This window comes from Symphodus melops (genome assembly GCF_947650265.1).
Source record: "Symphodus melops genome assembly, chromosome: 10".
Classification (NCBI taxonomy): domain Eukaryota; kingdom Metazoa; phylum Chordata; class Actinopteri; order Labriformes; family Labridae; genus Symphodus; species Symphodus melops.
The window spans coordinates 11901842-11915821 of record NC_136700.1 but is presented as its reverse complement, the minus strand read 5'-3'; the positions used below and the strand labels follow the sequence as shown (position 1 = coordinate 11915821).

General features: G+C 41.4%; 1 protein-coding gene across 1 annotated transcript; it reads left to right on the top strand.

The window, feature by feature from the left end:
- Positions 1-1216: 1216 nt before the first annotated feature.
- ccdc92ba (coiled-coil domain containing 92Ba) lies at positions 1217-13848 on the top strand. Its single transcript, XM_079354348.1, has 4 exons — positions 1217-1669; positions 1995-2135; positions 7735-7782; positions 9825-13848. The coding sequence occupies exons 2-4, from the start codon at positions 2003-2005 to the stop codon at positions 10544-10546; spliced, it is 903 nt and encodes a 300-aa protein (XP_079210474.1). The 5' UTR covers positions 1217-1669; positions 1995-2002; the 3' UTR covers positions 10547-13848.
- Positions 13849-13980: the final 132 nt, after the last annotated feature.

The following is a 13980-nucleotide window of genomic DNA, read 5'->3' as shown; positions in this document are numbered from 1 at the left end:
ATTTATTGTTGTAACAAAAATATCTAGCTTTTTAACGCTTCAGCTTTTTCAGGGACAGAAGTCAACAAGAACAGCTGAGGTTGTGAAAGCAGACTGTTTTTTTATTTTTCATGTTCTGGCAGAGATTGTTTTGTAAAAGTAACTCAAATTCATATGTTTATATAATGACATTATTAGTTTAACGTGAAAATAAAGACAAAATTAAAAGATGCGTTTGTCCTTTCCCTTTCTGACACAGATTTTTTAAAAGTACAGGCCTACCATAATGTTTTAGGTGTTGTTACTAGTGCAGATGGTTGTTTTACTGATGTAGCATCTTCAAACTATTTGTCCTTCCAGGCATAATGCAGAATTACACCTTTCAACTCACGGTTTAAAGAGACCAGAACTAAACAGAGGTGTTTTGTTTCAAAACCCATTGTTTGTTTTTCTATCATGTACTGCAGTCAAGCCAGTCCTCATGCTATTTCAACACAAAACGTTTCGATTTAAAAATGCCCCTACTGGCTTGTCTATCGTTTTAGAAGTGGATGCTTGCTTAAAAAAAGGAAACAAGACATTTGTATATGACGTTTCAAAATAAGCAACATTCAGGGCTTATTTCAATTTCAGATTAAAAATACCTTTCCTTTTAGCACAGACTCATTTCAGTCCAGACTGGTAGTTCACCACCTCACAAAGTTATTCACTAATTATCAAGACAATAAGTTATCTAAAAAAAAAAAAAGGCTTATTTGAATTTCATCTTATTTTTATGTTTCAAATGGCTTGTATTTTTTAAATTCTACATCGGATTATTTAGATAACTGTCTTAGTCACATTTGGAGGTGGTTGATGTAAACTAAAAGGTATTTTATTTTTAGTCTTAAATTAGTCTTTTTAAGCAAGCAAAATGACAGACAAGCTAGTGGGGGGATTTTAAATTAAAACTTCTTGTACGTTTTCTTATTTCTTGTTAATGCCTCTACTACACGCGCACCTTCACATAGTGTGAGATCTGCCTTTACTATCGGCTCTGAAGTGAAGTGGAGGTTGTCTTGAACACTGTATTTTCGGTTGTTCGTCAAACAGTTGCAGTAAGTGTGTTTTCCTTTACGATCCAACACGCTCTATTTTTATTGATTCCTCTGACGTATCACGCACAGCTAAGAGAGGCCAGTCCGTCCAATCAGCTCTCTCTGTCGTGTTCTCGCGTGTTCTGCTCACTGTACTTTGTTGTCATCATTTCGCAGCTCGGCCGTCCACAGCGGCCTGATGTCTCAGTCGGCGGGCGAGGAGGAGGTGGAGGAGGGAAGGGGTCTCTGCTGAAAATGGGCTGCGCATTTCTCCCACGGGCTTTCATATCGACCGACTTGACAACATCCTCCTCCTGATGATGCTCGACGCAGATGTTGCAGAGACGAGCGGGTTCGCCGGAGGAGCGCGGTGCTTTGCGTCGCCCTGTCTGTGCATTTTTACGCAGTTATCCATCCTCGTCGTCATCTAATCAAACGGCGTCACATGCAGCTGAAAAGCTCTTTAAAGGATAAGATCAAATGTCTCTGGGTGACTGCAGCAGCCCACAGGATTTGGTACAACACCGGAGGCCAGCATGTCTGGATCACAGGACGTTTCTATAACGCATACGAAACAAAGTTATTAGATTTTGGCTCTTAACACCAATTTAAAGGTAAGCAGAGACTCCTGAATGGAGTTAACATCAATATAAAATAAAAATAAAACAATTGAGCTCGCTGCAGCCTGATGCTGGTTGGGTGTTCTCGATTTTTTTTATGATTTCTTTAATCATCAACACTGTAAATAGATCCCACATAACCTCAATACACAACTCGTACTTCCTTTCTTTCTATGTGGCTGAAATCAGTCATTTACAGTTTGAGAAAGTAACATTGAGTGGCTGTACTTTATGCTGCTTTGCAGTGGCAGGTTGAAGAAAATGCAGATGCTGACGGAGTAAACAGAAATCCTCTCATTTCCTCCCTCTGTCCCTGCAGACTCAGCCATGGGAGATAAGAGCAGCCTGTCCCGGCAAGTGGAGAGTGTGGAGAGGAGCGTGGTCTTTCTGAGACAGGAGCACCTCACTTTACTCCACGGCCTCCACCTGGAGATCCTCTCCCTGCAGAAACGATGCTCAGGTGAGGGACACACAGCTGCTGTTGCAATATGTGTTTGTTTCGGGGGGCAAATAAACTTCAATGTGACTACAAAAGATGTGTATTGGGAAGGCACTATATCTACTAAATGAACTGTAAAGATAAATACGGCAATACCAGCAAGAGGTCCAGAGCGCCTTCTGTTTTCTTATAATCATACTTTCAACACACGCCACAGTCCAAACCTCAATGAAATTTGATTTGGTCACATTTGGTGATGTTTTGCATGACTGTTTAACAGTTTCAAGTAAAGTAGTCAGTATCCTCTCCTGTACTTGCTTTTGGACTGCAAGACCAATATTTAATTTCAGAAGAGAATCGCTGCCTGGTTTGTGACACTGTGTTTATTCAACATCTGAAGTTCAGCTTTTGACATTTTGATTGGCAAGAAAGCCTCATTGTTCTGTTTGTGTGTGTGTGTGTGTGTGTGTGTGTGTGTGTGTGTGTGTGTGTGTGCACGCACCATCAAACCATGCCAGATAATGACTACATGGTGATGTCATGCTACAATTCCTGTAGATTGCATCATTTCCTGTTTCGAGCCTAATGGACATTATTCTATTTAATCAAGTCAGCAAGTCCATGTGAACATGCAAACTGGCATGCACCCCTTATAAGAGGAGAATCCCCCTTATACCACTCAATAGACTGACATTTCTGTATGTTAAGTATGACGAGTAGCCTATGCAAACATGGATACAAAAGGTGCTATAGTCACACATATTTTTGAAAATAAGACACACACACACACACACACACACACACACACACACACACTGTATTTTCTTTAAAAGATTCACACACACATATCCATCATGGTTAATCCATAAATCCTTTCTCTTTAGTAATCCATATAAGCAGGATTTAAGATAACAAATACAGGAGGGAAAAGAAGGGGGAAGGGGATTGTCTGTTGGGTGGGGGTGGTTGGGTGGGGGGTGGGGGGTGAGAGATGGGGTGAGATGGCTCAGAGCCAACGTGACCAGCTGTGTAGAAAAAGACCACCTCCATTACTTATAGCTCTGCTGCTCTGTTCAATAAAGCATATGCATAGTGGTTGTGTGTGTGTGTGTGTGTGTGTGTGTGTGTGTGTGTGTGTGCGTGTGTGTGTGTGTGTGTGTACGTGTGCGTGTGTGTGTGTTAAGGCTGGGCAATTAATTACGTTTCAATATTCAATTACCATTTTGGCTTTCCACGATCATGAAAACAAGATAATAGGGATTAAACCATTACCGTGCCACAGTTGTATTGTGCTTGTTCAGTTCAAAGGCTTTGTCATGTGTGGTAAATGTTTCTTGTTATATTTTGGCCATGAAGGTAAATCACATCTACCTAAAAAATAAAAAAAAAACATAGACCGAAGGTAATGTGATGTACTGGTTCAGTTCAGATCTTTTTTGTTCCTGGAAGGGAAATTTGATTGGTTGTAGTAAGGAACCGTGCAGAAGTGCTCTGAAAATAGTTCTCTGTTTGGCTTGTAATAAGGACCTGGAATGACAATATGGGATGGTAAGAACAAAATGCACAAATAGTCCACACAGCTTTTAAAGTTTGGACAAATGAAATGTTTTCAATGCTCTAACTCAAGTCCTTCCTGGGGTCCCCTAGCAGAAAAAGAACAATGTGTATGTGCTTGTATGCGTGTCGATTTTTGTGGTTATTTTTCAACATGGGGAGGCAGCAGTACAATTACATGAGTTGCAATAAAAACAAGGCAACAAAACAAGGCATACATTGTGATACCGCAGTACCTGTCCCAACCCCATCCCCCTCCCATTCACTCCGTCCTGGCAATGCACGCCAGACAAAGACATAAACATAGAGCAAGGACCTGAGTACCTGCAAAGATGGACGGAAAGACTCCCAACCCTGTTACCCCACCACACATGTAGATTTTGAATAGAAGAACAAAATTATATAAAGACCTAAACCTACCTGAAGTATCCCTTTTGAGCCAACTACAGTTCAAACCAGTTCATCGCTCGAGTATAGTATAGTATAGATAGTGACTTCGACAAGGTTGAAACATGACATTACATTAGAAAACATTTAAAAACACTACACAAAGTAGCGACATTAAAAGAGGTTAAGATTAAAAACAGCTGCTAAAAGGTGAGATTGTATTTTCTTTCAGGGGGAATGGAGAATTTTTTTTGTAGATGTTTTTCAGGGCCAGAGGGACTTTGCAGTGTCTGTCTGGTGGCAGTATCTGGAAAGAGGGGAGGAAGGGGGTGAGAGTAGCTAGTCCTCTGTGATCAGGGCTCTCTCCTGATCACAGAGCGGTCACACAGTTCAGAGAGGGTAGGCTGGGGATGAACCGATTCTTTTGCTGGCCTGATTAACTTTGTGGGAAAGTTTGGTTTTGGGTTTGGCGGTGAGGGAGTTGCACCAGGATGAGATATTATAGCTTACTTTAGTCAGTCCAGTCATATGCTGATGTTTCCTTGGTTGAGCAGTTTCAGATGTACAATCCCTCCAGAGTTTTGATAGCTGTTCGGATGAGTTGTATCGTGCTAATTTTATAACCACTTCCAGTGTGACAGTGAACACCAGGTGGCTAAGATTAGCGGAGAGAGAGGAGTGCTAGAGTGCCATGAGAGTAAGGTGACCTGGCTCACGTGTGTAAAGAAGGAGAGTGCTCTGAGGTGGTGGTTTGTATCATAGTTGGAGCATCTCTCCTCAGACTGGGGGAAGAGATGGTTCTGCCGTGTTGTGTTGAGTCTCATCATTGTTATGATCCTTCTTCTCCCCTGCAGCGCGAGCGGATTGTTGACACAAGAAATACAATGGAAGGGGGCTATTATTTGCCCGACTTGTTAAGATGAAAACAAACCAAGTTTGAGACCCAGTCTTTAGCTTTGGTCCTTCGCGGCTGTGTGCGCAGAAGTCTTCCAGGTCATCTGACAAAGCCTGCTGCAGCAGATTGTGTTTGGAATATTGTGCAGCACTACCAGTAGATCTCAAGATGCTGGTCTCTGACTATCACTGCTTCATTCACCTCACATAAAAAGTAACAATTCTAGACATGTGACTCTGCTGTTTCTTAGACGGGTTGTTAATTCTTATTGTCTTGTTATTATATCTCTTGTTGTCGCCGGCTTTGATCCAAAAGTAAAGTTGTGACATTCTCTTAAAGTCCTTTTCCAACATAATGTGGCCATGATAGGTCAATTATATTGCAAGTTCTGTCATTTTCTCTGGATATTTGTTGAGGTTGTTCATGGAGAACAGGGATAACTTACTGCCAACGTGCTGCAGTTAAGTCCCAAGTTTTCCATTCACTGTTTGCCAAGCGTTAGGCTCTTGTTGTTGGGAGGCCAAGCGAGCACAGTATGCTATTGAAAAAGTAATTAAATTTATTTCATATATACGAAAGAGATTTATGAGTGTCCAGGATCCACTAAGCATAATCTTATAGTAGAAAAAAAAACAAGAAGATCAGCAAAAAGCAAACAAGAAATGTAAGCACTAAGCAGCACAGAGAACAACTAAACATCCAATCTCATACAGTGGAAAGCAGTCTCACATTTCTCTTCAGGATTCCCCTGGCTGTTTTCATCGAAGTTTACCGAAAACTGAGGTGGCGATCAGGAGTCTGGAGGAATGGCCGCGAGGCTCCGTGCTGATAGGCCCACGCAGTTTGCAAGTGTGATAGGTGTTTGCGCCCAGCTCACTAATGTGCATCCTGGAAGGGTACTGCAAGGTTGAGCTGACAATGTTTCTGTGTGTATTAGCTCTCCCTTTGTACGGCTGACCTCTCTGTCATTGTTTTAAACTCTTTGTATTTCCTCATCAGCGTAAAGCCTATTACACATTCTGACTCATTGTAACCAGATAATGTATTTATGAAAAGGTTTTGTTTTTTTTCTCTGATATGTTGACTGTACTGTGTTGTTTTTAATCAGTTAAGTGTATGGATATGTGTCCTTGGAGATAGCTTTTCCTCAACCAAGGTTAAGCATTGAAAGAAAAAGCCTTGAATGCTCAGAGAAGCAGTCGGAGATAAGATTGACCTACAAAGCATTTCTCATTCTGGTTGCTACTGAGTGCCTCATTATCATTGTTGGACTTTAGTTTGAAGAAATAGTGTCTCAAGCTGACTTCCTGCAGCTAAATTAGCTTCATTCAAGCTCTTGGAAGTTGTTAACGGTGGTAATTATTACAAAATGGGAGCTCCCCGGCTGCTGAATACTAGGTGCGAGCAATCAGCGAGTCATTGTTTTTAACTACCCCTCAAACGCCTTCTTTTCTTTCTTTTTTTTCTATATCTATCTCCCTCCCACTTAATCGAGTCTGTCTCCCATCATGTCGGCTGCATGGGTGGCTGTTTTACGCTGACTGCAGAGAGAAGGAGAAAGGGTGTGACAGGGAGAGGAGGCACGAGGAGAAGAAAACGTGGGAGTAAGACATCTGCTGTTTTACATAGATTTGTATCATTGCAAAATGCCAGATCACCAATAGAATTCTATAGTTTAACGTCCCTCATGATATTATCAACAACACATGCTATTACTACCGACGTCTGAATGAACAGAGCCATATTTGTGGCCATGAGAAATGAAAATGAGACAGATCTTTTCCGTGATCACATAAAAATGACCCTGGCTTTATACAGATGTGCATACTCACATTCCAGTGTTTGACTGTGCTGAGAGTGGAGACTTCTCCCCCCCCCCGAATGATGGACAGGCCAGACAGATATGACCAACAGTCTCTGCAGCCCTGTCAGAGACTATAAGACTAACTATTTTTGATCAGGCACAATTCAGCGCTGCCAAAAAACGGATCATTCACCAGTTGGACAAAGGATTTTCGTCATTAACATTTGTTCCACACTGACATGAGATTTAATCCGTCTGCTATCAGTGTGCCAGATTCAATGTCATGTGATATTTGGATAATCCTAATCACAGAGAAATGGTTTGAGCTCTATTACTGCTTTTAGTCTGCACACCCAAATATCAGAACAAATTATTATTTTTTTTATTATTAAAGAGGTTTTATGTGTTGACTGTGAACGTGTTTGATAATCTGCCACAAATGCAGCGTGAAGGGTCTTTCAGCGACATCAGGTGTTTGAAAGAATGAGGTTGTGCTTGACTTGCAACAAACATTTTCGGCCGTTATGTTTGGTTTGCGTTTCCTCTTCAAGCAAACTGCACGGGGAGAAGCTTCTGTGCAAGTGAATATTGATTTTCAGTAAGAAACGCTAATAATGCAAGTATAGTGTCTCTTATTGAGGTTTCAGTGCTGTTGCTTTTTTCTCCCCTGAACAGAGTGTGACACATAATATAGCAGGACGTCACTGGCCGAGGCTCTGACTGGCACTCTTTGATGTAAAGTTTCAGATTTAGCCTCATAAATGATGTATGCACTCGCTGAAAATATGCTGGAAAACTGCATCGAGCATCTGTTATGTTAACCAGCCGCAGCAGCAGCAAACAAAAAATGTCAGCACACAGCTTTAGTAAGACGTTTCAGCACTATACTCAATCTCTAATTAATAAGACGATGCCACATGTTGCCTCTTTATATGTCCCTATAACGCATCCTGTCCCTTTGTCCTTCTCCTGTTTTTCAGAGTTGACAAGTGAGCTGGAGGTGAAGCCCCCAGGCCGAAGCCAAATAGGTATGTTTAAAAAAAAAAAAAGTGCTCATATTCTCCGATATATACTTAATTATCTTCCTCACCCATCTCAATTAGGAATCTACTCTCGAGCTCAGCCTGGCTCTGCTTGTTCTTATGCATTTTTCCATTTCCTTCTTTGCATTAGAGACGCAAAGACAGAGGCCTGTTTACAAGTTCGCTTGTTTCTTTGAGCCTCAAACTCTCAATCCACCATCACTCTCTCCTGCGTCCCTCTCCTCCTCCCTGCTGTCCTCACACCCTGCCATCCCCCAGGGGAAAGATCACTGTCAGCCACCCTCCTCTCGTCCATCTCTTCCTCTCTCTCTCTCTCTCTCTCTCTCTCTCTCTCTCTCTCCTTATTTCAATATCCACAATGACAGGCAAGATACAAGCCAGATTACGGGTTCAAACCATTTTCTGTGTTTCTCTACATGTACTGTATATATTTGCTTTTTTTTTCCCCCAGCAAAGCCTTATCATGTTCGGCTCAGAGCTGACATTAACAGGGCTATTCGCAGTGTCTGGTTGCAAGGATGCAGAGACAGGCACCATTTTGTCACAGCGAATTAAAGACAGACCAGAGAAGGAGAAGTCTAAAGGCTGCATGAGTGCGTGGCGGATTCAAGCTTGGTTGCATTACTCAGCCATTAGCCTCAGCCTTTTTTTTCCAGGACAGGTTTTTCCTCCCTCTGATCCATCAATACAGCCACAGCCCTCTGCTTTTCACCTCCCCCGCATCCCTCCACCCCGACAATGTGATCCATCCTCTTTTTTATCCTGCTCTTGTCTTGCCCTGGTTGTCCCAGAGGGGGTGTCCACTTACAGACTTTTCTGAAAGTAAGAGAGACGTGGAGCCAGGAAAAATAGAGAGGAAGAGGTGGAAGGAGAGAGGTAATGAGAGGTAGCGAGCAAAACTGCTAAGGGATGTGATGTGGTCATCTGCAGACATAGAGGCGGGGAGAGAGGTATGGATGGATATAGAGATGAGGCGGTCTTGTCTATAGTTAGCAAATGAGATAGATCTGGGCGTGGTGGCGAGCTACAGAAATACTGAGACTGATCAGTCCTCTGATTGTCCATCCTGGAGAGAGAGAAAGGATGAGGAAATGAAAGGACAGTGAGGTTTAACTTTAACCTTAAACTCAAAGCTTTTACCAGTGTATTAAGCACCTTATTACATTTAAGCCTAACATTGATTCAGGGCTTTAAAGTTTTACCTCCAGGACTCACCAAATCTCCCTCCACCCTTCGGGATTCTCCTGCCCAGCTAACCTGACCTATTTCTGCCGGCTCAGGCGTTTCTGCCTCTGAGGATGTAATCTCCTTCTCCTCTGGCTTCTGCATCTCAGCCAGCCCTGAGGTGGTTGCACTGACTTTTTCATCCTCGCCATATATATATATATATATATATCTTTCATGAGAAAGTACCTGCACATGGGTCGGCGTCATGTATACTATAGCCTGTTATATGTAGTGCAGCAAGGCATTCTCTAAATATTAACAACAAGAAATTAGCTTTTTTTACTCCCGCCACCTGATTTATTTAAAAATGCTGATAATCATTTTTGTCATCTATCAGAAACATCCACCACAGAATTTCTGGTTCCAGTTTTCCAATCTTAAGATGTGCTCATTTTTTTCTCATTCATATTAATGCACATTAAACAGTCAGACAGCACAATGAAGCTCAAGTATCAGATTTCTCTCTGGGAAATTGGGATAGGATTTTTTTTTTTTTTAAATTTCGGGGGTGGGGGGGGGGGGGGGGGGGGGGGGGGAATTAAATGGAAAGTAGTAATAAGTTAATGCACAACATGTGTTCCTATGTGATGGGTATGGTTTGTAAATGTGGGCTGGTGTTGCTGTCGTAAGGGTAATTTACATTATTTTGCGTTTAGATTGTTGTGTATATGTGTCAGGCAGTGTATGAAAGGAACTTTGTAGAGTCACATTTACATAGATTATACCCTAATTTAAACCTTACAGGTATAGTTATTTATCAGTAGCACGTCCCCCTTATTTCTGCTTCATCTCTTTGTCAGAGTTACAGGAGGAGGAGGAGCTCCTGGATGCCCAGTGTCGGCATGTGGAAAACCGTCTGGCCGAACGGGAGTGCACCCTTGGAGAGCTTCGTAAGGAGCTGAGTCATAAAGGGGTTTTAGTGGGAGCCCTCAGAGCCAATCTCAAGGAAAAGGAGCGCCATTTCCTGGAGGAGCTTAAACGCCGTAGCCACTGTTCAACCATTCTCAACACAGAGCTTCAGAAACAAACAGAGGCAGCAGCATATCTCTCCTTCCAGCTGCACGCTGCCAGGCAGAAACTACACCACCAGCGGATGCAGCAGAGGCAGGGACTCCTCAGCAGAGCCAACAGCCAGGGGGCCCAGTATGGTGCTGAGCAGAACTCCTTTTCATCCCCGCTGATGCCATCGGGAGCCTCCCCTTTGTCTCCTGTGGTCAAACCCAAACGTAGGAGTGCGAGGGCATCTTCGAGGGTTGAGCGTGCAAGGGAGTGCGTCCCCATTGAGAAAGTGATGGGCCCCGCAGAGCCCACAGCCATGCCCGACCCTGCGCTTTTCCTCCACCCTCGAAGGCACAGGGCTCGTTCCCGGCACACTGTGGCACAGAGACAACCTCCACTGGGCCTGGAGAAGGAAGATGAGGAGGAAGGAGGAGGGGAGGGGCCAGTAGAGCCCCAGGAAGAAACCATCAGACTGGTTTCTTCAGCTGCAGCTCCCCCTGCTGCTGAAACAAAGGCAGACTAGCAACAACTGTGACATGAGCCTCTCACTCCAGCTTAATCACTGATTATCCTTTATCGGACTGTTTCTGCTGTTTACTATTCTCCTGCACCTTGACTGACCTGAGACTGATTTTAGCTTTTAAATTATATTACTCTTATAGTGGACACTTTTTTAAATGTGGACTTTAAATTACTTTGAAACAAAACTCAGTAAAGGTCACTTTAAGTCAGTCTTAAATGAAGTTGAATTAATTATCTGTTTACAGTGGTGTCACATTCTCAGTATACTGTGGAGCCTTATTTTAAAGCAACCCCTTTCAGACGTGTGGGGATGAGCTTGAAAAATAAAAGTAGCAGCCATTTTAGTTCGAGTCCTGTTGTGTGGCCCAACCAACTGTGACCCTTCAAGGCCGACCATAAATCAAGCATGCGACCAAATGTTTGCGTGGTGGCCCCTGAGGGAGGCACAGCTGCAAATAACTGAAGTGGCTTGCAATGTCTTTGTTTATCCTCCATGTGAAAAATGTTTTATTTCCATGAAGTGAGTTCCCATTTTGTTCAAACAACATCAGACAAGCCACTTATTATTGTTTGATTTTTCATTTAATAGGAAAGCACATCACACACGTATTATATTTTAAACTCTATATTTGTTTGAAGGCGCACATGACAAAAAGGCATTTTAACTGAGAAAATAATTCTGTTTTTTGTTTAAATCCCAATTGTTTGTTTCTCCGAAACAAAATCAGTCATATCTGAAACAGCTTGTCATGTATATGATATACTGTTTATGACACCAATAACAAAAAGCAATACTTTTGGAAACACTATTTGAGGGGAAATTGTATTTGACACTCAACTTCATATTTGTAAGCAGTGTGCAAGGTAAGGAATGCAGCTAGCAACAATAGCATCAGCTAGCTATCCACATAAACGAGCTAGTCATAAGTTCAAGCTACTTCATGACAATTTAAATATTGACATCAAATTCTTATCATACATTTTTTTCGTATGATACCTATAAATACAGTCATTTTTGTATACATACAAATGACTAGAATATTTGCAGACTAAATTTTAGATAATAAATCGTCTGTAAAAGAGGAACACTGTTTTCTCTTAAGACTTTTCGAAACACCATTATTAGGTGGAGGACTGAACATTGTTTGCAAAGGAGGACAAACTGAATATTTAACATTTTTATTACTACCACTAGATACACTGACGCACATATGTGCGGCTGTCAATCTGTTTTGGCCACTTTCGGTGATAAGTTTTGACTCATTCAACCACGTGTCACTCTCAGGTGAAGTTTGTGTACGAAACAACATGCACAACCAGAAGGCTACTACTACTTCAAGTTTGTGTTTGAAGATGTCGTAATGGGATTTTGTTTCACCTCAGGAAAAAAAAAATGGACAGAAAAACAGAAGAAGACTGGAGTTTTTTTTTTTTCCTTTGAACTGAGACAGGATCTGTCTGATCTGTTTGCAAGATCCTCAAAATAGCAGTGTCAGACATCACACTGGGACACTGACTGTGTACTGTCAATGACAGGATGGCAGGCTCAGCAGATAGCTGTGGGAGTGTGCGTGTCGTAGGTGTGTGTGTGTTATGAAAACACAAGCTCATGGTGGCCTCTAGTGTAACAAGGAGCAAACAGCACCTTTGAAAAAAGTGGTCAACACTTTAACAGAATATATTTTTTTGAAGGTATAAAATGCTTTTATGTTACTGCTTACATGTCTTAAAGCTAATTAGGGTTCATGTTTCCATTAAGTCCTTTTGTAATGAATGCCTTATAACAGAGGAGCTGAGACTCAGATATGACGTTTGGAAACCGAAGATAAATCTCTTTACCCCAGTGTTGTGTCCTTTTTGTTTTAAGCCTCATTGGAATTCAAATATAAGCATTTCAGTGTGTGTTAGGTTGTGTCACAGTCTGTCATTACGTGAGCCATGACGTATCTCAGCATCTCCTGCGGTCTCTGAAACGAGCCTTCTTGTAACACTGAATTGAAGTACAATAAGTTGCTGTTGTTATGTTTCAGTAGTATACCTTCAATAAGCAATATATCAGGATATTTCAATATTATTAGGAGGCAACGTTAAGGTAGTTAAAGAATGTCTTAGGTGTTATTTTATAATTGTTTGATTTTGCATTTTATATCAGTAAAGCCCTGTATGTTTTACTTCATATTTTTCTGAATTATCTATTGATTATCTGTTGTTTTGTTTTGCAAAGTTCTGTTGGTTGTCACTGAATTGTCATATGATTAATTATGTTGCATTTTATTGGAGTCACATCCTTACATTACAGTAAGGACTTAGTGACATGCTGCATGTGAGGCAGCATTGAGCTGATGAGTGTATTATAAATATAATATCAAGTAAGACTGTCGGGATGAAAATGGAACAGAACCCTTCTTCTTTTTTGAGCCAAAATGCAAATGTGAAAAAGGGTTTTCATTCCTCTCTCAGCTGGTAAAGCCATTAGCATGACAGTGTGCACTATTATAGGGGACAGAAGGGGATAAAAGAATAAAGCTGTCTTTTAGAAAATGGTTTCTTCCCCACTAGGAATCCTGAGCTTAGACTGTTAGACTTCATTACCGACAGATTTAATCCAAATGACGCGCAAGCTAGCTTAAACTCTTCATTTACCTTTCATAATTAAATCCTGCACACCACACTGACGCCTCATGTCATATTCAAGATTAACGTTACACGGGTGTTATGTTACTTGGATAGCTAATCAATGCATTGTTGTGTGAGACTGCTGTTTGCCTGCTTTGATGGAGAACATAAATGAGCCAAAGAGGCCCGCCACTGAAATGAACATGACATGACAATAGTGTGGTGTTGTATTGAAGATGTCTTTTAATGCAAATGTCATCTTAAAAAGAGTAAATCTTCACCACCTGATTTGTTTGTTCTACTTGTCAAAGCAACCACATAAAATCAAGCATCACTAAATTTACTCATTCCCACAGAGAATATCTTCCATCTTCCTTGACACCAAAATAATAACCCCCAATACTCTTGATAATAATGATGATCAATATCAGCAGCAGTGTCTGGTCTCTTTCATTAGGTCATAAATGTTCATCTTAGAGACATCTCAGTGGTCTGTATGTGGCACCATGAAGCATCTTGTTCGACATGTTGTCTCTAGCAATAATGCTGTGTGGTAGCTGACATAATGCTCTGGGTTGTCGTACACTTTGATGAATATAAGCTATTGACTTATTACCGCATATACTGTGTAAGCTTCTTATAGTGATCTACTGTACACATAATTGGAATAAAATAAAGGATTGTCTAAGTCTGCTGCCTGCTTGTTGTTATTGCTTGAAGCTTTAAATGGTTAATGGACTTGAGCTTGTACAGTATACCGCTTTTCTAGTCTTCTATCTATTTAAAGCGCTTCTACATCGCATGCCACGTCTACACATT